General features: G+C 43.0%; 1 protein-coding gene across 1 annotated transcript in view; it reads right to left on the minus strand.

Annotated features, from left to right (window-relative positions):
* LOC119745692 overlaps positions 1–25,171 on the minus strand; it is a 104,492-nt gene that overhangs the window by 50,883 nt on the left and 28,438 nt on the right. The window contains 18 exon segments of the mRNA XM_038222233.1: positions 2,241–2,567; positions 2,843–3,232; positions 4,783–5,100; positions 5,696–5,833; positions 6,840–7,031; positions 7,460–7,573; positions 7,856–8,179; positions 8,456–8,791; positions 11,188–11,517; positions 12,225–12,566; positions 14,147–14,473; positions 15,153–15,473; positions 16,809–16,973; positions 17,796–17,984; positions 19,048–19,297; positions 21,059–21,132; positions 22,532–22,870; positions 24,263–24,399. Of these exon segments, the coding sequence (XP_038078161.1) occupies positions 2,241–2,567; positions 2,843–3,232; positions 4,783–5,100; positions 5,696–5,833; positions 6,840–7,031; positions 7,460–7,573; positions 7,856–8,179; positions 8,456–8,791; positions 11,188–11,517; positions 12,225–12,566; positions 14,147–14,473; positions 15,153–15,473; positions 16,809–16,973; positions 17,796–17,984; positions 19,048–19,297; positions 21,059–21,132; positions 22,532–22,870; positions 24,263–24,399 (4,613 nt within the window).

Consider the following 25,171-nt stretch of genomic DNA (forward strand, 5'->3'; position numbering starts at 1 on the left):
AAACCCTCATTTACTGATGAAGCTTTCTGGTTATGGGCATACAAGCCTTAATAACAAACCAGTATGGAATTCAAACAAAAATACTCCACAGTAGAGTTTAAATTTTATGAGTTCCAAAGATTTGTGCCTAATCATAGATGCACTCAGCTAGCTTCACTCAGAAAGGCACTGTAGTCAACGACTACTGATTGCTTTTGAGTGGTGTAGAAAAGTAGCTTCACATGGTGATGCATGGAGTATTTTATTATTATGGATCGCATAACGGAGCTAGTTTTACTATACCATGAGTTAAAACAGTCAATAGTTCCGCATATTTTTTTTATAAATCATTACCATTATTATTATAGTTTATTTGTTCATGCATGATAAGAAAGCAAATATAGTTAATACCATGTGACATGCTTTGGCCAATCAAGAGACAGAATCTGTGGACGAGGCGTTATAATATATAAATAATGAATGTTCATGAGTGCAATGGTAAGAATAATTTCATGAGGCGACAGATGGAATGTTCCATTCCACCCAGCTTCGCAGACTTGTATTCGAGTCACCAAACATCAAGTCCGAGTCACCTCTCCCGAGTCCGAGTCCGAGTCACAAGTCACAAATGTCAAGTCCAAGTCCGAGTCATGATCACCTTTAACATATATCGGAACTACATTTTGAGGTACTGTTAAAACCTCACGGTGTAAATGTTTCCATTTTTTCACAGCTTTTCTCTAATTTAATGAACTGGAAATCTATGTATAGTATACAAATATTGAATGCTTCGAGTGGTGTAGTAAAACTAGGCTCCCGAGGTGATCCATGGACATTCTATTTTCCCGAGGCAAAGCCGAGGGAAAATAAAATGCTCCATGGATCACCGAGGGAGGCTAGTTTTACTTCACCACGAGATAAAGCATTCAATATTTGTTTTATAACACTTCACCCACAGATTCTGCTTGGTTATAATATTTTAAATTATTTAAATCTGAACGCAGTTGAAATAAACTTCAATTTCAATAAAAAATTGGTGGAAAATGTATTTCTCTCTTCCAAACTACCCCTTCGCGAAATGTTGGAACCCAACTCTGTGGCGCGCTCTCTTTGGAACAAAACGCGCTACGTGCAACGCCCAACGCGCACACCAGCATGCATTTGCACACAAATACCGCGCCGTGGAAATAGTACTTTGGTTGCTAATGGTATAGTACTTTGGTTGCTACGGGTATAGTTCTTTTGGCCGTGCACAGAAAGATAGCAAAAATAGAAAGTATCACGTGACTCGCTCTCGGCCAATCAAGACACAGAATCTGCGGGTGAGGTGTTATAAACCTTTCTATTGTTTATAAACATTGTGCGTCGTTTTGTGTAGCATAAATCGAAGCGTTGGTTCTTCATTTTTGCAGTGTTGGACCTTCCATAGTTCAGTTTGGCAAACTGTGGTTGGCAAAATGTTTCAACTACGTGTCGGCAATAGAAAGGTCTTTTAGCATTAAGCAAGGCACTTTTGACTGGAAAAGATAATCTGCTACCGAACACTGTCAAGCTTGCAGTGTGGTCGCTGGGATGCAGGTTTCTATACATTGATTACCAAAATCAATATATTGGAAATAAGCCAGCCGCACGCGCTTTGTTTGTACAGTACTAAGATGCATGCATTTCTTCTGCACCACACAGACTGTATAACTTGCTCAGGAGATAAAGAGGATCTTCTCCAAACTAATTTTGTAATTATATTGTTGCAAAAAAAAAAATGAGGGGTTTTTGGCATTTTTGGTCAAATCCCAAGTCGCGCAGATCGTCCGATTCCAAGTCTGTAGGGTCGAGTCCGAGTCCGAGTCATTTTGCCATCGTGACTCGAGTCCGAGTCCCATGTCATATAAGTCTTCAGCTTCACCTCCTGGATAGAAATTAGTCTTTTCAATGAACGAATGTCAAACATGCATGATTTGTTTTGTGCAACGCCTGAATAAATCCTCGTAATCCGACAGGTAACTTGTAAACTGGTACTTATATGAATGTACAGTATCAGAGTTATCAGGGCTGTGTGAACAACTAATAGTGTGACCATGCAGTGGAAGTTCTATTTACCATGGAATAGAACTTCTATTTTTGCAGTGCGGCCGCGCTTGTGTTGGGATGAATAATTCAATGACACATGATCAACAACCCACCAATCAGACGACTGGGATTTATTCAGGCGTTGTAAAATACTTTAATATTGCTCTAAGGATAAAGCTAAAAATAGCACTTACCTGTTGTGCATGTGACACCAACATCCTCTGAATGTTCACAGATGAGCGTATCCCATAGGGCCCAATTACACTCATTCACACTGGACTCTGTCCCCTGACAAGTCATGCTATACAGTATGGGGCCTTCTCCCGCGCCATATTCAGAGGTGCCATCGTCACTGGTCGCAACGCCGGTGAAACCCAGCTGTCGGCACACCACGGCTGCGTCAGCGTCGTCCCAGCTATCGTCACACACCGTCCCCCACTCGCCCTGGTTGAACACCTCGACTCGGCCAGAGTGTGGGTTGGGACCTCCCACTAAACGTACAGTTGTTTCCACAGGTGTGTCTTCAAGATTCCAAGGAAAAAAATGGCAAAAACATATCACCATACTATTCCATAACAACAGTTACCAAAGTCTTCTTTAAAAAGATTAAATTTTGATAAATTTACTTTTTTTCCTAAGAATGAATGCTGAAACTCATGTAAAAGAGGACTAAGTAGTGCTCGGCCAACAGTGTTCTAGGAAGGTGTGAGTACTTTTTTTGAATGGATTTGTTCATAAAACAATGTTTGGTTCAGATTTGGGGAGGTAAGTAGAATGTTTTAAAAAAAAATTGTACCTGATCGACACACAATTCCGACATCCTCAGAATGAGCACAGTGTATCGTCCCCCAATCGGTGATGAGGCATTCGTCCAGGCTAGTCTCCGTCCCAGCACAATTCACATTGCGGAGAATGGGGCTGTCTAGGTCGCCAGGGCCAAAATCTGTTGCCATGGCAACACGGAGCGCCCCTTCTGGGTAGCCCAGCTCCCGGCAGGCGACGTCAGCCTCATCTGAGCCAAAATTGTCGTCACAGATGGTCCCCCACGCACCCTCGCGGTAAATCTCCAAGCGACCGCTGTTTGGCGACGGCCCGCCAACTAAGCGGATAGTGCTGGACTCTCCACCGTCAGTGACACCGTCACCACTACCACTACCACTACCACTACCACTACCGTCAGTTACTGCTGCAAGGAGAAAGTCAATTGAATAGAGGTATTTTCACACTGCAGTTTAGCCTTAAAGTCCAACCTAGTCACACCCATTGCGGACAGTCATTCCACAGCCACTCCAAAATCCTAACCAAATTATTCCTTAGATTTGAATTTGGTTTGATAATTGAAACAGTTTAGAGAAACTAAAAGTAAAACTCAGCGAAATATTGACTGTTGTAATTGTTTGGAATGATTCCGAAGTCCAGTCAACTTGAAGTTATTACATAAAGTCCGCACATGTGAAACCAAACGCTTTTTGTCAACTAGAGAAGTTCCTCTTTGCCCTTTTGTTTTGGTGCAACTCTGGAAAGCCAGTCTGCGACTGGTGGCGGTGGTTGTATAACCTTGGGTCTTCTGAGGCCTTTCTATGGGTGTGATCTGATCTAAAGCATGATTCTTTTTGTCCAGTTTTCTACATTAGTGAACATCAAGTGAAAATTAAATCAAACTGCCAGTCCACAGAGTACACCTTGTTCACTATACAGGCCGGTTCACACTCAGCGCGAAAGCAAATGCGAACGCAAATTTGCAACGTCAGGGCAAGTTTTCACGCTATGATTTCGCAAAAGTTGAGCAAATTTCAACTCCGTCAAATTCCGTGGCAAATGTTTCGTGATGCCAAATTTGTTTCGCATTCCCAATTCGTGTGCAGTATGAATCGGTCTTACCACTTGCTAATTGGGAGCTAGTTTTGTAGTATGTTTTCTTTACTCTATCTCCAGTGTCACTTGCTTGTAACTTGATTTCTTCTTTTTTTTACCAAGGAGACTTTTTCCGCCACGGAAGTTACATTTTGTGGAGCGGTTGTAGTGAAATGACCGCTCTATGGTAGTTCTGCATAGTCCTTTTTTAAGATTCAATCAATGATTTCTGGTTAGTAAATCAGCTAGCTCTCGTTTTTCTTTTCACATTTCAAATAGTATACAGAGTGTCAAAATCAATCAGTTTTAAATTCATGTAGTTTTTCATTTATTTTTGTTTTACTAGGAAAAAGGTACGACAACGAGCAGTGTTAAAATCGAATCACTTCACTTGAGTTGATTCTGACTCTGAGTCTGAGTACCTTGGGTTGAGTCCGAGTACAAGTCTCGAGTACTTTGGTTCAGGACCGAGTCAGAGTCACATTTGTATGAGATGGATGTGCACGGACATGAACACACATACAAGTACGCCATATGTAAGTGATGCACTTTCCAGGGAAACAACATTTGTATTTCCTGCGGTACAGACCTTGTGCTTAACATTCTTTAGCGTTGCTTTAACTTTCCTTCGGAAAATAAAGTTTGTGGGCAATATAAATATGTGACTCTACAGGCACCAGTCATGAGTGTCAAGTCCAAGTCATAAAGTTTAATTCAGAGAATGAGTTTGAGGCTTTTGCTGATGTGACTCGATTCCAAGTCCTGGACTTGAGTCCTAACTTGCAGGTTCTGCAGTACAGTGATCTTGTTGCCATTGATACGCAAATGGAAACTCTACATGAAGAATCCAAGCCCACTCTGATGATCAGACTGATTACATACCAACACAAACCACGCCAGCGTCTTCAGCATGACCACAATTTTCCACTCTCCATCCACGGCTCTGACAGTCTTCCAGCCTCAAATCATCTTCGGTACAGGCCACGTCATCCAGCAGAATGGATCCCGTCCCTTCCCCGAACCCAGCACCACTGATGGCCTCTACGGCTCTCTCAAACCCAAGCTGCTTACAGACGACATTGGCATCGGTATCATCCCATTCATCGTCACAGACGGTGCCCCATTCACCTTGGTAGTAGACTTCCACGCGCCCTTCATTGTCGTTCTCGCCACCAACGAGTCGCAATGTTACATCGGGCTCTGAGAATGGAAAACACGCTTTGTCTTTAAAAAGACAGTATGTGCTGTGCTGCATCCACCAAAGCATGCAAGCCTTAATTGTGCAGTCCATTGTGCACACAAAAACAACCATGCCTACAAATGTATCTTGCTTGGGGATAATATAAATTATAACGTTATTTTATTTTATAAACAAGGACTGATATTGTTTTCAAATGCTTCTGTTTAATAAGACATGATACCCATTTCGAACAGAAATCCATCCTTTAAAGCACCTTTCAAGCGTCTTGCAAGTAGGCGAGTTGAAAGATCTTCCCCTGAAAGTTTGCCTCTCGCATTCTGAAGTTTTCTTTTGTACCCAGTTTTGCACTGCACTCGTAACTCTTCAAGTTTAGATGTTACAAGCAACAGAAAGTCTTATTTGTTCAGCCCCTTCTGCACTCAGTTCACTGAAACTAATCTACAAGGCATATTCACACAAAACCTAAAATTTAACAACTCTTGAAGCACACAATCTTTCATGCTCATTGCAATTCAATGTTGACAATGTTCAGTCACTTGGAAAGCACCCCGGAATTATCTTGAGGAAAATGGTCTATAAATGTTTGCAAAATACCTTCATTAGGCTGGCAAACCACTCCGGCATCTTCAGCGTGATTACAATCATTGGTTTCCCATCCTGCATTGGGGCAATCTTCAATTCTGGTCTCCGCACCTGAGCAAGCAACTTCATCCAAGAGAATCGGGCCATCACCTGCAGGAGAACAGGTAAAGATTCATCAACAAATTGAGAAACCTCATCAATACCGCGGTTAGAAATTGGGGGTGAAGGTCACCTCTTTATCCCTTACAAATTCATTAACATTCCACTTTGCAGTGAACTTAGTCGGCAAGAGCTTTTTTCACGGATAATTACCTGGGGCTTAACCCCATGCGCACGGGAAGCGGTCATGGCCGCGGCCGCTAATCCTCATTGGAATGCAGTTGCCAGCTGTGGTATGCCATGTCACACAGCTAGTGGGTAGTTCCACAGCTGCTGCTTTTGTGCAGTCCCGCTACCACACAAAGGCTGTGCAGTCATGCGGGCCACTTGCTCTATGTGTGGAGGAATGTCCCCATTACACCCCGTCCTTAAGGGGTTAAGGGCTCCGTGCACAAGTACCTCTCAAATGGTAAGGAAGGGAAAGTTGGAGGAGACCACTTGGAGTAACGTTTGAATGAATTTCCGACAACACCTGACCCCGAGCAAAAGATACTTTGTCTTTGTGCACATTCAGAATAAACTATACGTTGTGCGTACTTCGCACCATAGGCCTATGTGCGCGAACCAGTACACTCACGCAGTGTGTCCCGCCCATTATGGCACTCTCAAAAATGGTAAATAAGCGCTCCTGTTGTTCGCGCACGGAGCCCATAGAACTTATCCTCTAAGGGAATGTTCACAGATTGTTAATGACCTGAAACACAGCCCCCCCCCCCTTTCCTCTTCCATAGATACAATGGTCAGACAGGGAAGGAATATGAAATTATCAGATTGTCACAGATCGATTGCCCAACAACATTTCACACATTACTCCAAATGACAATCACAAAAAAAACAATTCAAGAAACGGTCGCAGCAGACGGAAACAACCACGCCCGACCCAATCCCCGAATAGGTGAGGGAGGAGTGGAGTGAGAATCATGCAATCAGCAACTCTGAATCAGGCCTTTCAAAAAAGTAGCAGAACATTGAAGAAATATTCGCTTTTAAAACATACCACTGCCAAACTCAGCAAGGGTTGCTGAACGCCCAGCTCCGTTAGCAAAGCCCAGCTGTCTGCACACCACGTTGGCATCCTCCATGCCCCATTGATCATCACAGACCGTTCCCCAGACGCCGTTGTAGTTCACCTCGACACGTCCGTAGTTGGGTTCTGGCCCAACCAGTCTCACACTTGGAGTTGTTCCTTCTGAATAATTTTGGAAACAAAACATATTTCAAGACTACAACAAAGCCTTGGATACTAAGAAGAGAAGCCATAGTTGGTTCCAGAAGTTCAGGAGGAAAAATAACAAACACAAACAAAACTGGAAACAGCAATATCAAATTGCAGCCAAAGCACTACATTAAGAGTAATAAGAGACACTAGCTAAATCATTAGTAGACCTAGTAGTAGGCCTAGTAGTTAGTAGGCTAAATCATTAGTAGGCCTATTTCTTTTCCCTCCTGGATGGGATGCTAGTCCATGGCAGGTTAATCCCCAGCTAATGCCGGTACCCATTTATACTTCTGGGTGGATAGAGGTAAGTTATTATCTTATGTTCTAAACAATTTGAATACATCTATAAAAGAATATCAATCAAATGGAATTGAATAAGCCATGTGTGGTAACCTTACCAGTTTCGCAATTTACTCCTGTGAAGCCATCTTGACAAGTACATGTGTAGCCATTGACATCACTGGTGCACTGTCCACCGTTCAGACAGGGACTAGGTTGGCACATATCATTTTCTGTGGAGAGTAACATTATTGTTATTGTATGGCACTCCTAAAGCACCCTTTTTTTTAAATATGCTATTGAATATTCATGGCCCCTGATCTGAAGCAATAAATCTCTTTAAGTCCATCTGCATGCTAATCTTTTCTTGGCCTTATCTCTGACTTATTTAAATGTATCTGAGGTAGTAGCAACATTGAAACATGGTGGCAGCAGTGGGATTGCCATCTACAAAATCCATAAAGAGTAACTAAAATGCCCGACAAACAAATTCCTTATTATATGCATTTCCTTACCAGTTCTCTGGCAGGAGACACCAGCATCTTCACTGTGCACACAGTTGGTTTGCCGCCAGCCGCTGAACAAGCACTCTTCGAGTTGTGTCTCCGATCCAGTGCATGCCACCTCATCCATCAGGACTGGACCCGTGCCTGGGCCAAACTCCCCAGCGATAGCCACCCCCTCAGCACCGCCATAGCCCAGTTGATTACAGACCACTGTCGCGTCATCCAGATCCCATCCGTCATTGCAGATGGTGCCCCATTCACCTTCGTAGTAGACCTCAACACGTCCGACATGCGGTTCTGTGCCTCCAGCGAGACGAACTGTGATCTCGGGTTCTGGAAGTACCCAAAACAAACCCCCTCATTACTTGTACTGCCCCTTTTGCTATCAGTTAAAATTGAAATAGAATGGAATAGGCAATGAACAGCAGGCCTATGGACCATGTCGCCTTGACTCAATTGTTCTTCAAGCTTCATGCTGACAGCTGACGACTATCAACTAATCAGCCTTCAAAGCCTGGTTTTATAATTTGTGCACACCTTCCTCAAAGTTACTGTGGCGTCAATAGATGGTACTTAGAATACACATTCCTTTGAATTAAAAAAAATTACCAGGATCTGTTCGACATATAACACCAGCATCCTCCACGTGTCCGCAGTTGCTTTGCTTCCATCCACTGCTTGGGCAGTCCTGCAATTGGGTGTCCTGGCTTCCACAGTTGACATCGTCCAGCATGATCAGGCCCTTGCCCGGGCCAAAGCCCGCATCGGATACGCTTTGGTAGGCACCGTTTTCAAAGCCCAGCTGTCTGCAGACCACGTTGGCATCAGTAATGTCCCAATCGTCGTCGCAGACTGTTCCCCACTCGCTGTCGTAGTAAACCTCCACACGGCCGGCATTTGTTCGTCCGTCCTCACTCACCAGACGCAGAGTCGGTTCACTAGGATCTGAGAGAGGGAATAAACTCACGATTGAATGTGTTCTAGGGTCAATATCATATAGCACTACGAATTCCCCATTGCAACTTTACCAAACTTTCTATGATATTGTATCTTCAAGCAAACTTGTATCCTCGATCCTGATTGGTCGATCCATGGCAACAACAGTGTGATATGAGGCTGTATTGCACGGTCCATACCTCACCCTGCGTATTGCGCTATTCCAAGATGCGAGCGACATTCAAGCTGCATGCGCTGAACTGCTGAAATGTTCATGTAAAACATGCTCGTTCCAACTGTACTGCACATCAAGTTTGCTTGAAGATAAATTCGTTATCACGCTCGCCCTCGTGGAACACGGAAAATGTAGTGCATCTGTGTCCCATATGTGGGACACAGACACGCACTACATTATTCCGTGTTCCACTCGCACTCCCGGGATAACTTATAGTAAATCCATGGTAACAATGTGCGACTCTGAGTCGTCATAATTTGAGTACGCAATCAATGAAACAATTCCAAACACTAGAGATCAGGAAAAGAACGGGTTAAGGGGTTAAGGTTAAGTTGAAAAGCTAAAGGAATGTAGGATCATTGGCTCATTGTGCATTTTGTTTTTGCATGAATTACTACTTTTTGTTTTCAAAATCTTAAAGAGGTTGTGGAATGCTCGAAGACATTTCCATCATTTTTCGGGTATATGTAGCCTAAGGTGTGATGAAATAAAAACGACTATTGTTTCTGTCATAAAATGAGTACAAAAGGTACTTTTGAGAGCTGTTTTTCAAGTCCTGTCATGCCTGTTTCGACCCGAACGTGCAATTTGTGTAAAAGTCGTCGTTGCGGGCAGCAAACAAAACACAGTAAATCGTGACGTAATAAACAGGACTCCCGATGCAGAGTAGCATAAAGGAGTCCTGTTTATTACGTCCCGATTTACTGTGTTTTGTTTGCTGCCCGCAACGACAACTTTTACACAAATTGTACATTTGGGTCGAAACAGGACCTGAAAAATAGCTCTCAAAAGTACCTTTTGTACTCATTTGATGACAGAAAACATATACCCAAAAAATGACGGAAATGTCTTCGAGCATTCCACAACCTCTTTACAACATTTGCTTTTGCTGCAATTTTCAGAAATAAATGGATTTGAAGGATTAGTATGTTATGGCAAATATTGTTAAACTGACTTGTTTCACGTTTTGGGCTTATAGATGCTGGAAAAACCAAGAAAATCATGTTCTTGTAGTCTAGTTCCCTGACCCCTCTCAAGATGAAACGGAGCAATTTATAGACTTTGGGGAATTGTAAGGTCAAAGAATCAGTCAGGCAGGCTTGTACCTCTTCACAGGTGTGTAATCAATTGCAAAGAAAATGCGGAACAACTCAATATGAAAAATTAGGAGTGGTTTTTGAAAAAAAGCCAGTTTTCTCCAATGCTGGTCGGCCGATCAGCGTTGAAAAAATACACTATTTCTTGAAAATGTCAGCATACCAGCAGCCAGGATTTTACAGGATGCTTTAGACTGTCATTCCCTAACAATCCAGTAAGGTATTTCGTGGTAATTTTTGAGTATTTCGTTTTTTGAGGTTTGCAAATGTTGTATCTTCCCTTAAAGAAGGACGCATAAGAACTGCTCTGTAAAAGTTTCAGCTCAGTGATACTAAACATTTTGGGAAGAAAATGTTTGCACAATTTTGGGTCTCTTGACTCGATTCTATTGCTAATGCTTGTAAAAAAAAATATGCCAGTGGCGGCGTCAGACTCTAAAATTAGGGTGGAGGCAATTGAGGGGCAAGGAATTTTTTTAGGGGGGGGGGACCAGTCAATAGTCCGGAAATAGGACACTTGAGCAACTTAGAAACGTAGTTGTTTTTATGAATGAGAAATGTATCAAACCACAAAATTGTGCATAAAAAATGTATAACAAATGTAAAAAGACGTTGGCTGCACACTATCTACGGCTGTAAAAATTGCATTGATGGCGTGTTTTGTCCACCAAAGTACCAATGTTTGTAATGCTTTCATTGGCCCAAAATGTGTCCACAGAACCGATGATTCACCCTCTATCTTCAACTTGTTATGAATCTTAACAGGGAAGAAAATAAACATAATTAATCTATTTGTAAATAAAGTGTTGGGGGCAAACTGGGGGGGGGGGCAAACTGGGGGAAAGGAAACATCATTGCAAAGTGCAATAGACAAAAATGTTACTTAAAGTTTTGAGTTTCATTTTATAAGTGACAACATGCTAAACACTCTTCTACACTTCTTCCAATGTTATGATGTATCTAGAGCACAAACCAAATGGGTAAAACCCTGCTAACAATCTGCCTATAGATATTCAAAACAAATGTCTATCGAAATTCAATATCAAATAAATGCCATAAGATTGATATCTTACCACGGGTAACTCCACACACAACAGCCACATCCTCTGCATGGCCACAGTTGCTTTCGCCCCACGTTGACCGGTCGCAGTCCTCTAGTCTACCCTCATTGCCACTGCATGCCACGTCGTCCATCAGAATCGGGCCGGGGCCCTCTCCAAATTCATCTGCGCCGCCGACTCTGACACCACCCTGGCCGAAGCCAAGCTGTCGGCACACCACGTCGGCGTCAGCCAGCTCAAAGTCATCGTCACAGACTGTGCCCCACTCGCCTTGGTAGTAGACCTCCACGCGCCCCTTGTTCTCTTCATCGCTATCAGCCAATCGCACTGTTTTTAGGGGCTCTGTCAAGAAGACACAGACATCAACTTTTGATACACTGAAATGTGTGGCTCGGAGGTGCTGGGTGTAGTAACAGCCTTAAGCCCGGTTCATACTCTGCGCGAAAGCGAATGCGAATGTGTGACGTCATGGCAAGTATTCACCCTGCGAATTCATAGAAGTTTAATACATTTCAACTCAGGCGAATTTCACAGCGAACGTTTCATGACATCAAATTCACTTCGCATTCGCATTAAGTATGAACCGGGCTTTACAATGTAACCATGGTTTATGTGGAGATCATATGAAATACATTACAGTCACAATTTGAATACAATCACTCAAAAGCGAAATGGAATAAATGAGTTTGCAGTAAAACAATCCAAATTCTGTTATTTTATCAACAAGGAGATATCAATTTTGTTCTTCTTTTGTTTGTCGGGTAGACAGTTCAGATATCAGCTTGTAGTTGGGTCAACCATAGTTTGGTCTCCTGGTCCAAGTTAGTTAGACCGTCTGCTCCATGTGGCGATTGGTAGATGGGGCAATGGGATAGAATATAGTCTGCAGTTTGGTCTGCAGTCCCACATTCGCAGGTGGTACTGTCCGCGAGGCCCCACCCGGCCATGTTGACTCGGAAGCACCACACGCCAGTTCAAAGGCAATTTTGATCCAAAAGGAAGTGACTGTATGCTATTTGCCGACTTTTCATACCCTTTTGCAATCTTACCAATGTTTGGTACGCACACCACTCCAGCATCTTGACTATGCTGACAGCCGACCCCTGCCGAGCCTGCAGACGGACACTCCGTGATGCTTAGCTCCGTGCCGACACAGCCGACATCGTCCATCAGGATAGAGCCAGCTCCCTCCCCAAAGAAGGCAGAGGATTTGGCCGAGTAGGCTCCCTCATCGAAGCCCAATTGGTGACAAACCACGTCCGCATCAGTCTTGTCCCAGTTGGTGTCGCAAATCGTCCCCCAGTCCCCGTCTTTATAGACTTCCACACGGCCCACGTGATCAGCTGTACCGTCCGCAAGTCGAATCTGAATTAGTGGCTCCGGTTCTATTACTATAACAAAAGAGTGTGACAATGTTTGATTCAATAAAATGTCCATGCTATCTCCCTAATAAATTCAAAACTGATAAAAAAACACTCACATCAGGTGTTTTTGATTTTACATTAATATAACAGATTAATAATAAGCTTAATAATATACAATAAGATTATAACAATAATAAATTAATTCAAATAAACTCTGACAAAAGTATTACTGTTTTTATAGCCCCCTTTACCTGTGACCACACCTGTGATTGGCTTGTGATACATGGCTTGTAACGTACAAGCCATTCATGTCACAAGCCTAGTCACAAGCTGATCAAAGGAACCATGACAAAGGTAGAATTCTTTGCCAATGCCTACTTTTGTTTCTTGTGACCTTTGTTGTGATTGACTTGCCATTTAAAGCTATAGTCCATCATTTGCAGCTATCCGAAAAGTAACTGCCGTAATTATTGTTGAAAAACATACTTGAAAAAAATTAAGACTGCTGCAAACTGCTTACTGACTGGGTGGACCTGAAATATATAAATCTAAAAATTAATGTGGCCTGACGTTGCAAACTTAGCAAGTTCTTCTTCAGAGGCTAAAACAGAAATGACAGAGGTACATACCCACCTAATCCTCCTTTTGTGTTTCTTCTTTCAGCCCTGCATGTTTGTGTGCACCCCCCATGTGAATGTATGTACCTCTGTCATTTCTGTTTTAGCCTCTGAAGAAGAACTTGCTAAGTTTGCAATGTCAGGCCACATTAATTTTTAGAAAAACATACTTGGTTGAAAGATAGTAAACTGCCTGTGAAATTGTTCCTTCCGGCAAGCTGTCATTTTAAAGTAATCAACGAAAGAAGGCCTTTCCAACAGTGCTTCTTAAGACGCATCGTAGGAAATTTAAATTAGTAGTTCGTTTTGTTATTCGGCGAAGCGCGCGCAAGCATTGGCACAACGCACACGCACAGTGAGAACGTGTCTCAGACGCTGAAATCTGACCAAATTCAAAACATGATTCAGCAACTTTTGATTTGAAATTGAGATCTTAGAATGCTGTTTTTCTCGAAATATACGGCTGAAGCTGATCTCAAACGTCATCAGGTTAGTTGTTCAGTACCCTTCTTTAGATTTTGTGGACTTTTGTTGCTTCAAACAAACAAAATGCACAAATTACAAATGATGGACTATATCTTTAACTTGTGATCGGACTTGGGATTTGACGTATAAGCAACTTCTGATCTGACATGTGACTAAATATGGGCGAGTCCCAATACATGGCGCCACCAAGAGGAGCAGTGCATTGTGGGAGACGGTCGACAATTTGATGGCGCGGGGTTTATATATCTGGTGAGTCGTTTCAAAGCACATAAATCAAGTATCTTTTTTGTTCATTCTTTTCTTTAATCAAGAGGGTGTTTTGGTGAGGGGTCACAACGCAATGCCCCGATCTATCAAAATATTTCCTCAGGTTGTCTGCTAACATTTGTTCAAATCACAAGTCGGCCATGTTTTTGTCGACCGTGTGAACTTGAAAAAATGGACTCTCCGTGGCAAACTCTTGGTGGCACACTGAATGTGGAATCGCAATGTATTGGAATATACCGGGGTCTGTGGTGCAAACGACTCCAACATCTTCAGAGTGGACACAATCGATGGCTGTTGGAGAGGCAACGGGGCAGTCCTGAAGAAGTTCCTCGTTTCCAGTACACTGGACCTCATCAAGCAGGACTTCACCAGAGCCAGGGCCAAACTCCTCACTGTCGGTAATGCGAGTCGCGCCTGCAAAGCCCAGTTGCTTACAGACCACCTCGGCATCCGTGAGGTCCCAGCCGTCATTGCAGACGGTACCCCATTCGCCATTGAGGTTGACCTCAACACGTCCTTCGCTGGCAGTTTGACCTTCAGCCAAGCGGACCAGCGGCTCCGGTTCTATGAGGAAAGTTGAAGCATAAAGAACGTGTCATCGGTTTCCAGCAAAGTTTTGCAGGATGCAGGAAAGTTTCAAGCCAAATAGCTGACATTGTTAGGACTGAGGCTCAACCACAAAACCATCATCCATCATCAATTCATGGTGGTGTTTTGCAAATGTCATACCAAAAAATAAAACCGTTGTTAATGTGTAATTTTTTGTTTTTACAAACTAACATGCATGTCTATAATGTTTTTTTTTTCTTTTCTTTTTTTCATGAACTGAAACCCGTTTTAATTATTGAATTTTTTAAGCATCTGTTAAAGTCAAGATTGAGTTAACAGGTTTCTACATTAAATGATTCTATAACCCCATCATTACATGGATGGAGAAAGATCGTGTCAAACCTTTCAAAGATGTTTTCTCCAAATTGTATTTCCGCCACAGTGCTTGTGTGTCAGTTCGTGAAAACCAAACTAATCATACCCGTTACTTCACAAAGCGCATGCACAAAGCGCGTGCGTGTCAGTTCATGAAAACAGGAACTATGTGTTTAAAAATTCTGACCCTCTGCCTGACATAAGCTAGTAAAATGCATAGACAATCATTTTGAAATAACACCTCTGTGCATGTCCATTTTTGGGGAGGACATGATGCATTTCTTTAAAGCCTCTCCTATGCGCTAAGAGACTGACTTACCAGGAGGTTCAGCACATATCACCCCAGCATCCTCATCATGCCCGCACAGCAGAGTTGTATCCAGGCCACAATCGGACAACTTGCTCTCCGTACCCTTGCAGTTCACGTCGTCAAAGTAGATGGGGTCTGCATTGCTGCGGCCAAAGAAAGCAAACTTGGGGGCATCCTGGGCTTCTCCGAAGCCTAGCTGTCGGCACACGACTTTAGCATCCTCAATGTCCCACAGATCGTCGCAGATGGAACCCCAGCCACCCTTGTAGAACACCTCTACCGTACCTTCGTAGGGGTTGGAACCCCCAGCCAGGCGTAACTCCAGTGGTTCTGCGAGAGTCAACCAGTGCAGTTTATTACACATCATCAATATTTATTGGCCAAACCCTCTTCTTTTGCTCAGTCAATGTTCTGACGCATCAGGGATGTAAAAATAGCAAACTTCTAGATCCAAGACACATGGTATGCGTACTTACTCCCAGTGGGTCAGAAGTATCTTAAAATTAGCTCCTAGACTCCTCACGTTAGTGGTACCATACTATTATACCACAAGGGCGGATCCAGAACACAATTTTGGGGGGGGGCCAAAAAAAATTACGGCGTAGGGTTCGGGGCCCACTTAAGGGCCCCGAAAAATTTTTGGATTCTAGATGCTCTGTGGTGCGATCTGAGGCAATTTCTGACCACTTTAACCAATGTTTTTTTGAGGAAAAGATGGTGGTGTACTCATTGCCTGCCTTTATTGCGATGTCACATAAAAACAAAAACAAAATTGGTTTCGTTTTTGGGGGGGCCATGGCCCCCTTTGGCCCCCCCCCCCTGGATCCGCCCTTGTTATACCATTATAACAAATTTCAATGTTAACCATTTAACAAGATTACACAATTTTGTCCAAACTTGTTTGAACATATGAAACTGAAGCTACATAATGTGAGAGGTTTGGTAAACAAAAAAACATTTCTATTCCAGGGATGTTTTGCAAATTCTATTGGTCCCTCATTATGGGCTCCGTGCACAAGTACCCCCTCAACGGTAAGAAAGGAAGAGTTGGGGGAGACTACAGGGAGAGACATTCTAACGCACTGTTGATTCCTGACTCTCAAGCGAAGACCCTATGGGCTCCGTGCACAAGTACTCCTTCAACGGCCAGAAAAGGGGAGTTGGGGGAGACCTAGACTGGTTCCTGGTCCATCCACTGCATATTTCGATGTTTTCCAAAGTTAATGGGAGTGGGGATTAGTCTGAGAAACCATCGCAAGATAAATTCGAACGCATAGGCACACCGACCACGCCTGACGATCACTCAAAGACGCTGTGGCATATAGCTTTGGCAGATTTAGGAAGTACTTCGCACGTTAACAAGTACAGAACGCACACGCTGTGTGTCCGTCCCATCCACGGAGCTCTCCAAAGTGGTCAAAATGCACCCTCTTTTGTTGGCGTGTGGAGCCAACAGCTTTGTGCACATTTTGAATCAAATAAGTGGGGCATGCTTCCTGCTGTAGGCATGTTGTCCAGTATGCGCTCTGTAGTACTTCCCCCCACTTCATATTGTGAGGTACCCAAAATGGACCAGTTACTTTTGCACTAACTAGGCATTTCCCTCCATGGTAAAAGTATCTTTCCATTAAATCCCCAACCTCCAACACCCTCAAAGGTGCCTACCTGTAAGGCATACAGCAGCAGCTGGCATATTTGGGGGTGTTTTGCAACTCTCAAACCATCCTGCGCTGGGGCAGTCCAGAATGTCCGTCTCCGTTCCAGCGCAATTCACGCTCTGCATCCAGCTGTCCGTAATTGTTGCATCACCGTAGTACTCCGACGAGCCGCCTGAAAACAAAAATTATCACTCATCAGTTGATTTAACTGGAAAAAGAAATTTCTTTAACCTTGTGTTTTGTGGCAAAGTCATGATCACCCCTGCTTCAAACCGAGTCCGAGTATAAATCGGGTGCAGTATTTAATAGAAGTGATTCTCGTCACAGACATTTTTTTCAAACGTCTGCTTAGTCTCTGGTTTTGACATAGGGAGATTTTGAGGTCCCTGTTTTTGGAGACCCTGGCTCTATATGTTTTGCTTCAGGAAAATCAAATTATACTGGACAAAGTTAAGAATATTCTCTTTTTTTTTCTTTTCTATTTTGTTGGGGGGGGGTCTCTGGACTTCATTTTGCCTTAAGGGACACTCTTTCCCCCTTTTTTTATCTCTCTTTTCATTCTGTTTTTTTTTTGGGGGGGGGGGCACGTGGAAGACACTGGACATTTGTGGGGGTATGTTCCCTCTAGTCCCCCCCCCCCCCTTCATCTCCAACCCCCTTTCTAAAAACCTGGGAAAAGGAAAAACGAGATCACTCAAAGAGCTTTTCATTGCAAATTGTTCAAATCCCCATTTGCTAATTCCCAGGTTTGCATGCGTGATTCCTAGCTACATAGCTTATACGAGTTTGTGGCTTCAGACTAGCGCTCCTTGAACAAAAACACTGACAAGTTGGGGAACCGCCAATATAGAGTTGGATAGCTCAGTTGGTAGAGCACCGGAACGTCAAATCCAGAGGTCGCTGGTTCAGTCAATTTCTTAGTTCACCTGTAAAATCAAAACGTGCTTATATTGAAGTAACCAAAAAGAGGAAATCACGTTTAGAATTTGCGTACCGGAGACAGCACCGATGAATCCCAATTGTCCACAGATTACTGACGCTCCTTCCTTGTTCCAATTCTCATCCTGGCAGATATTCCCCCACATTCCGTCATGGTAGACCTCGATGCGACCTTCCCCGGGGGTTGGCACGATGCCACTGTTGATCAAACGCACAGTCTCTGCAGGGGTTACACCTGTTGCTTCTGAAAATAAACAAGTAGTAACAAAGCATTGAGATCGTCTTGAGTTAGATCCTTGACAAAAAGAAACCACAGGTCATGTGTGACGAAAACACAAAGTTGGATAAGGTATTATAACACCTCACCAACAAAAAAAACACAAAGACTCATTTGTGAGTTCTGGCAAAATGAGACAGAACTGGGCAGAGGTTGAAATGAGGGTTTGCAGGCATTAGGAACGAGAATAAAATTCTCCTTACAGAAGTGTTTGTTGCACTTCAATCAGACATTCCATTGACAATTTATGGCTGTTGAAATTTGCATTTATCGTCATGTCAAAAAAGTTAACTACTGAGAAAAAGGCTTTTAGAGTTTTGAGTTTTGTAGTCGTGAAAATGAGATACGCCAATTTTTTTCTTTAACCAGTTCATGTCGGAGGACATGCCCAGGCATGGCTGACAGGTTTAAACGTCAAGATTGCCTCAACTTGCTTAAACATGCTAATCAAATGTACACACACCCCAAGGTCTGTGAACGTATGTGCGTGTTTATGGTGTAAATTGAGGACACACACGTGCAACATCATCGATGAATCGAGGACAGGAACCAAATCGAGGTCGAACGTGTACAAAACCAATGAGAGCTGTTGCAAAAAAGTTAGTAGTATCAACAAAGGAAAAGGAAAGAGGAACAATAGAAAATCCTTGATTCACACCATAAACAAACGTGTGTGGAGGCGGAGTGTGTGTTGATCTTCACTCATTCAAATGGCCGTGTTTTGTCGACTGTAGCAAAAACAGGACTCCCCATGGTAAACTCTTGGTGGCGCACTGCATTGTGAATTGCTAACAAAGAGATTAGCGTTTTCTCTTGGTAATACAGGGCGAGTAAAAAAAAAAGGAAACCGAAATGGCATGACCAATTTTTTAATTAAGTTCAGCATGCAGCACTTTAAAACTCTGTAACTTGAAAAGAACAGTGATAGATTACTGTACTAAAAGAAAGCTTATTAATTGGACTTTCATGTATCCTAGAATTTGCAAGTGCTACATGCAAGAACTTCATTTAAAAATATTGGAGATCTCACCTGAACAGACCACAGCGCCAGCATATTCCGGCGAACAGAACGATCCAGTTTTCAATTCTAGAGCGCATTCTTTGATGTTCTGCTCACTCCCGGCACAGTCCATTATCGGAAGGTGCGGTTCTCGGTTCTCTGGAGTGTTTCCAATGTCAAAAGCAAAAATTGCGGAATTGGCACCCTCAAAATTTAGCTGTCGGCAGACCACTTCTGCCTCGCCTAGGTCCCAGTCGTTGGAACAGACATGTCCCCATTCCTAACCAAAAAAAAATAAAAAAATACCATATGATTGGTAATCATACCATACGTTTTATCAAACATCAGCCACCTATCCTCAAAACACATTTTTAACCATTTCACATCGGACAACGTGTATACACGCAAAGGTTTTGCGGTATTCGGAACAGATGACAAATAAACATGCAACGAGCGAGGCCAAAAGTATCTGTCTGCGACCCGCTCACAGCAAGCGAGGCCGTGAATATCAGGGTGTGCTACCCGCCTGAACCCGTACGGCATGGAGGTTATAGTGAGAAACAATCCTGTGCCTGGGTCCAGTAAATGTCATGACTAAAACGGACCTCTTCAGAAAGTTGCTAGTTTCACACACCATTTTGGGCCTCTGTTGGAAGCCCCTGGGGAGCCCTTAAGTAAGCAAAACTCCCCTCCCTGCTCCACAGTCCTAGCGAGATAATGACTTGTGGTTAAGTGAACTACCTCCTGTTAGCCACACTGCTTTCTGGAACTATACTTTCTGGTGATTGTGGCATTTGCTAGCATAGCAGTAAAAGATCGTTCTCGGCTATTTATTCACCGATTTTCACAGTTCAACATATATTAAAAACAAGTCAACATTTTAGGCACATCATCATGATGGTACTTTTAGATTGAATTTAGCAAAGAAATATTATGCTTGAAATCTCTCAGGCAGAGTGACCTTTGCTCCTTTATGGAACCAATTATAGGATCAGTACGGTTAAGAGTCTTAATCCCCCAGGGCAAACTCTCTAAAATGGTGTGTCCCAACCCACGTGGCCTATATGGCTGGTCGGGTTGGTCTTAAGAGGAGTGTTCACCTCATGGTCAAAATACTCCCGGGGCAAACTGGTTAAATGGATGATAAAGACCGGCTGGATGATCTTAAACACTTTTCCAGTGTCATATCAAATTTGGATCCCCGTGAAATCTGGTGCCTTTTACCGCTTTATTGGTTGAATGTTCACAATCCTCAAATAGGCAGTAGTTCATAGTCCTAAATTCACACTGGCACAGCTGCATTGTGCCCCACATTGTGCAGTCGGCTTGGGTAATTATCAGCATCCAGACTCCAACTGGTCTTACACATAGTGTTTAAAACCGGCCGAGCACATAGTTATTCTTTATTTGTACACCATTGTCATGTTTTGAAAAGAAATGTAATGTCAATCGTATATCGCAGCTGTGATTGGTCAACACACCTCACGGGGTGGCTTAGTGGATGGGCCTGTTATGGTTCCTGGTTTTGAGCGTAATATTGGATGTCAGCTGATAAAATTAAGTCAGTCAAATCCATTTTTCTTCTAAAGAACTTACCCAAAGGTTCACAGTCTTAAATCCACTTTTTGTATATTAAACAACAAGTCAATTTGTATTGAAAAAAACCTGACATAAATCAACTCAGTGTTTACGAGTTCTTATGATACACTAGTCTCAGGCCAAATTCTAAGCCACATTCCCAAAAACCTAGCATCTGGAAAGTTTAAACTTCTGTGTGCTATTTTGGGGTTTCATCTTGAAAAGTTGATTTTTTTAAATTGCTTATTTGTAAACCAAAGTTATTGACTTTTGAATGAGCCTGTTTTTAGTTTCAGAAATGTTGATTTACAAATTTGAACCTTTTCAGAGCCTGACAATAATTCACAGGGATCTTTCTGTTTAATTCATTGGGAAAAGCAACAAAAGCCTTTTTTTATAAATAGGGAAAAAGATGCAAAATATACAAAAGTTTTGTCCTTAAAAAACAAGGAAATGTTCTTACCCCGGCAAAGTACACTTCCACCACACCCTGGTTGGGTGTGGCTCCACCAGTCAAACGCACTTGCAAATCATCCTCTGAAATAAAGAACACAGGAACAATAATACAGACTTGCTCACAAATAAAGGAATCCCCACTGAACTTTCCCTCCTTCACAGTCAATATCATTAACTTATCATGGACTGTATGAAACAAACAAATAATTACGTCCTCCTAAACTTGGATGATTTGGTTAAACTAGAAGTTCTGAATCTTACTGCTTTCGTGATTGTCTTTAAAGAGTGACCTTTGACTTTGGTGTGACCTTTGACATCACCATCACTTGAAGGTTGCCATGTTGCATCTATGGGTGCAGACCAGTAAATCGGTCCGAAATTGCCTACGCCGGCCAAATCACTATTTGCATGCCCTCAAAATCTTCAGTATTTGAGCATGCTGTGGGCCATGAACTTGAGGGTTTGTAAAAAATATGGGTGGAAGCCGTGCACAGGACTGGGAGCTTGCAGTTCTGTGTAATTTGGATGTAATTTGGACCCTAAAAGCGCTTTATTTTGCAATGGAGTGTAGGCATCCTTTTTCAAAATGGCGATGGGCTTCAGGACTATTTTCAGGGGTGATCATCTTCAGATGGAAATTTCTCCTAAAAGTCATCAGTTGACCCCCCAAAAATTGAAAAGAAAATAAAAGATGATGAAATAAGCTTTAATTTGATGTGTGTCTCGAACACCTTGGAGAGTTGTGAGTATTTTTCCCGAATTTCTGAAGTGGGAGCATTTACCATTGGGGTCTATGGAAGTTTATTTACTGGTCTGCTACCCTATGACCCAACTTTGGTTCCAAGTGGACTTCAACTTTTCAAATGAGACCAATTTCACATTTTCAGCCTGTCACAAATTGACAATTGGGTCAATTGGGTCAAAATGGGTCAATTTGGTCACGATATTTTTGTAATACAACAACAGGTTAATACAGAAGGCCCATTAGAAGGCGCCCGCTGAATGGTCAGAAATCTCAAGGTGAAGACAGTCTTGCTTTGCATTATCAATCGCCGAATCTGCTCGCATCTCATAGACCCTTGCTGAGCAAGGGCATCTTCCATAGACTGCTCTACTGGTTTTTATAATGGCGATTGTTGTGTTCTGATTTTCATCTTGTCGTGAGCATGAAATATATGCTGTGGGGGGATAAAAAATATCAGAGAAGGAATTTACCTCAAATTAGGTTTTGCCCTTCACCGACATATAAACATTGTATACTCAGTGTGTTACCTCCCGAGTGAAAGTTGGAAAAAGTCACTCGGGTGAGACTCGAACCCACGACCTCCTGCTTTCTAGTGCAGATGTCTTACCACTCGACCACCGAGCTAACGGGATCGGTTGGCTGGTTCGAATCTGATGTACATAGCAGCGGGTACCGCATTAACTATTCATAAGATGGAATTTTGCGTCGGGGTGATGTAAATCACCTGGAATTTACCTGTAAGACAAACAACGCCAGCATCTTCAGAGTGCGCACAGTTAGACTCTCTCCAGCCGTCATGGCCGCAGTAAGGCAGACCTGCTTCCGTGCCCGAGCAGCTGACCTCATCCAAGAGAATATCTCCTTTGCCCTCTCCAAAGAGGTTTGTTTCGCCATCGATTTGGACCGCCTGGCCAGCCCTTGCGTAGCCCAGCCCTCGGCAGACCACGTGGGCGTCCTCCAGATCCCAGCTGTCATCACAGACGGTGCCCCACTTGCCTTCGAACTCCAGCTCTACTCGACCTTCGTACGGGCCCCGTCCATCCACTAGTCTGACAGCCACTGACTCTTGATCCGCTTTAAGGAGACCGAAAATCAAAAGGTGTATTTTTCACAAGATGGAATTTTTTTGCATCAGGGTGATGTAAATCAAATTAGGTTTTGCCCTGGATAAACCTAGTCAGGACACCAAATATGTATTTTTATAAAGGTTATTAAACACTATATATGGTGTCCCGATGTACCAGGTGAGAAAAAATACCAAAAAAGCCAAATGGGAGGACCATTTCAAACCTCATTCAAAATAGGTCCTGCCATTTGGGTTTCTTGTTTTTTTCACTCACCCTGTATTCTTGGAAAATCTCCCTGGTTTTTTTAAGTCAACTTGCACACTTTTACTTTTTTGGGCTGTATTGCCTGTCTACATCTGGCAGGCATGATTTCACAGGGGTGACACATGGTCTAGAGTTTGGTGATTAATTCGGGCGATTCACAATGCAGTGCGCCACCAAGAGTTTGCCATGGAGAGTCAATTTTTCAGGTTTACGGTCGACAAAACACGGCCCATTTGAATGAGTGTCAGAAGACAACTTGAGCTAATATATTATAGATTGGAGCACAGCGTTCTGCCGCCTTACAAAAAACACCATTTTGATAAGAAGAAAAGAAAAGGGCAAGCAGATCCTCGAATCATATGCTTACGAAACCACTGACCGGGAAAAACTAACAATTTCAAATGTCCCGTGCTGCGAATTTGTCGACCATCTCCCACAATGCACTGGGAAAAATGAACTCTCCGTGGCAAACTCTTGGTGGTGCACTGCATTGTGAATCGCCCGAATTAATGACATAATTTAACCCATTAGTCCATGTATTGCCCAAACTGCCCTGCTTGTTACTACCCACAATCACTGATCTCTATATAAAGACTGGATAGTGGATATGCATACAACATTCACACAGTAGACTTTGCATATTGACCAATTCGCCCCCGGTCTCACGAAGATGGCCGCGTATAATACGAACGTTCTACGCGTATATACGCGCGCGTTGTATCAACAGTTGATGCGCATTTTGGCCACGTACACATACTATGATGTTCTAAAAGGGACACATTTCCGTAGTGATTATTATTTCAAAAATGCCGAAAAAGTGATTTGCAGCATTATAAAAGTAACCACGACGTTAGAAAAATTGTGGTAAACCTTGGTCAGTGATGGTGGTCAAAATATAAGTCAAGTGAACCGGGACGTTACAAAAGAAATCATGCTGTCTATAAAGACGGCAACTTGTCCTTTGTAGATCACCAGCCGGTCTCACCAATATGGCGTCAAATTCATTCATTGTGCGGCTCTTTATTAGCTATCCAGTCTTTATATAGAGATCAGTGCCCACAATGCCCGATGCTGCCCAAGGGAATAAATACAATGTAATACAATGAAGTACCGGTACAGGTGCCCTACAACTTACGCAACTGGCAGGTCACTCCAGCGTAGCCGCTACAGGACTCAGGCTTGTATTCAAAGCTGCAATCAAAGAAGGATTTCTCCTCTCCCGTGCACGTTGTTGCATCCAAGAGATTGGGCAGTACCTCGGCCGGTGGGAAACTGCAATGTCAATGTCAGAAAAATGAAGCAACCTCATTCAATTAATAATAAGCTCGAGCAAGAAGTTGACTGGAGATGGAATTGAATGCCGTGCCAGCAGTTTACAATTGCTGAGCTATCCAGCCCAATTTTGGTAACGTCCCAATTTTTCAGTGTCTATATACGCACGAGGGGACAGGCAATGCCCTCAATTGTTACATCACCTCACCCACAAATACTGTATCTTGATTGGCCGAGAGGGAGTCACATGGCAAAAAGAAAATACAATGGCTGACTCGGTCTGAAAAAAAAAGTATTATATGCGTAGACACCACCATAGCAACGTGTGCACAAAAGTCATGTATATGGTATGGGTGTGCGCATTGCATGAATGGTTCCCTTGCGCTACAGAGTTGGGTTCAAACACGTCATGAAGGGGTTGTTTGGGAAAGAGCACGGAAGTTTTCAACTACATCAAACTCGTGTTACCACAAAGTTGGATACATGGGCGTCACCAGGATGGGGCAAGGGGGGGGGGGGGCATTTTAAGCTTTACTGCGTAGCCAAATCTCACTCGGATAAAATGAAAAAGGAGGGGAAAAAAAGATGGGGGGTAAAAAGGAATAAAACGGAATAAACACAACAAGACGTGAAATTTTACTTCGCTCTTATTGAAGCCCACAATAGTGCGCCCCCATCGATTAGATAGAAATAAAGTACTGTATATTATACGTACATGTAAATTGGACTTGAATGTAGGAAAATCGGGAGTCTTGGTTACCTCGAACTCCCA

Source organism: Patiria miniata, unplaced genomic scaffold, assembly GCF_015706575.1.
Source record: "Patiria miniata isolate m_02_andy unplaced genomic scaffold, ASM1570657v1 HiC_scaffold_12, whole genome shotgun sequence".
Taxonomy (NCBI): domain Eukaryota; kingdom Metazoa; phylum Echinodermata; class Asteroidea; order Valvatida; family Asterinidae; genus Patiria; species Patiria miniata.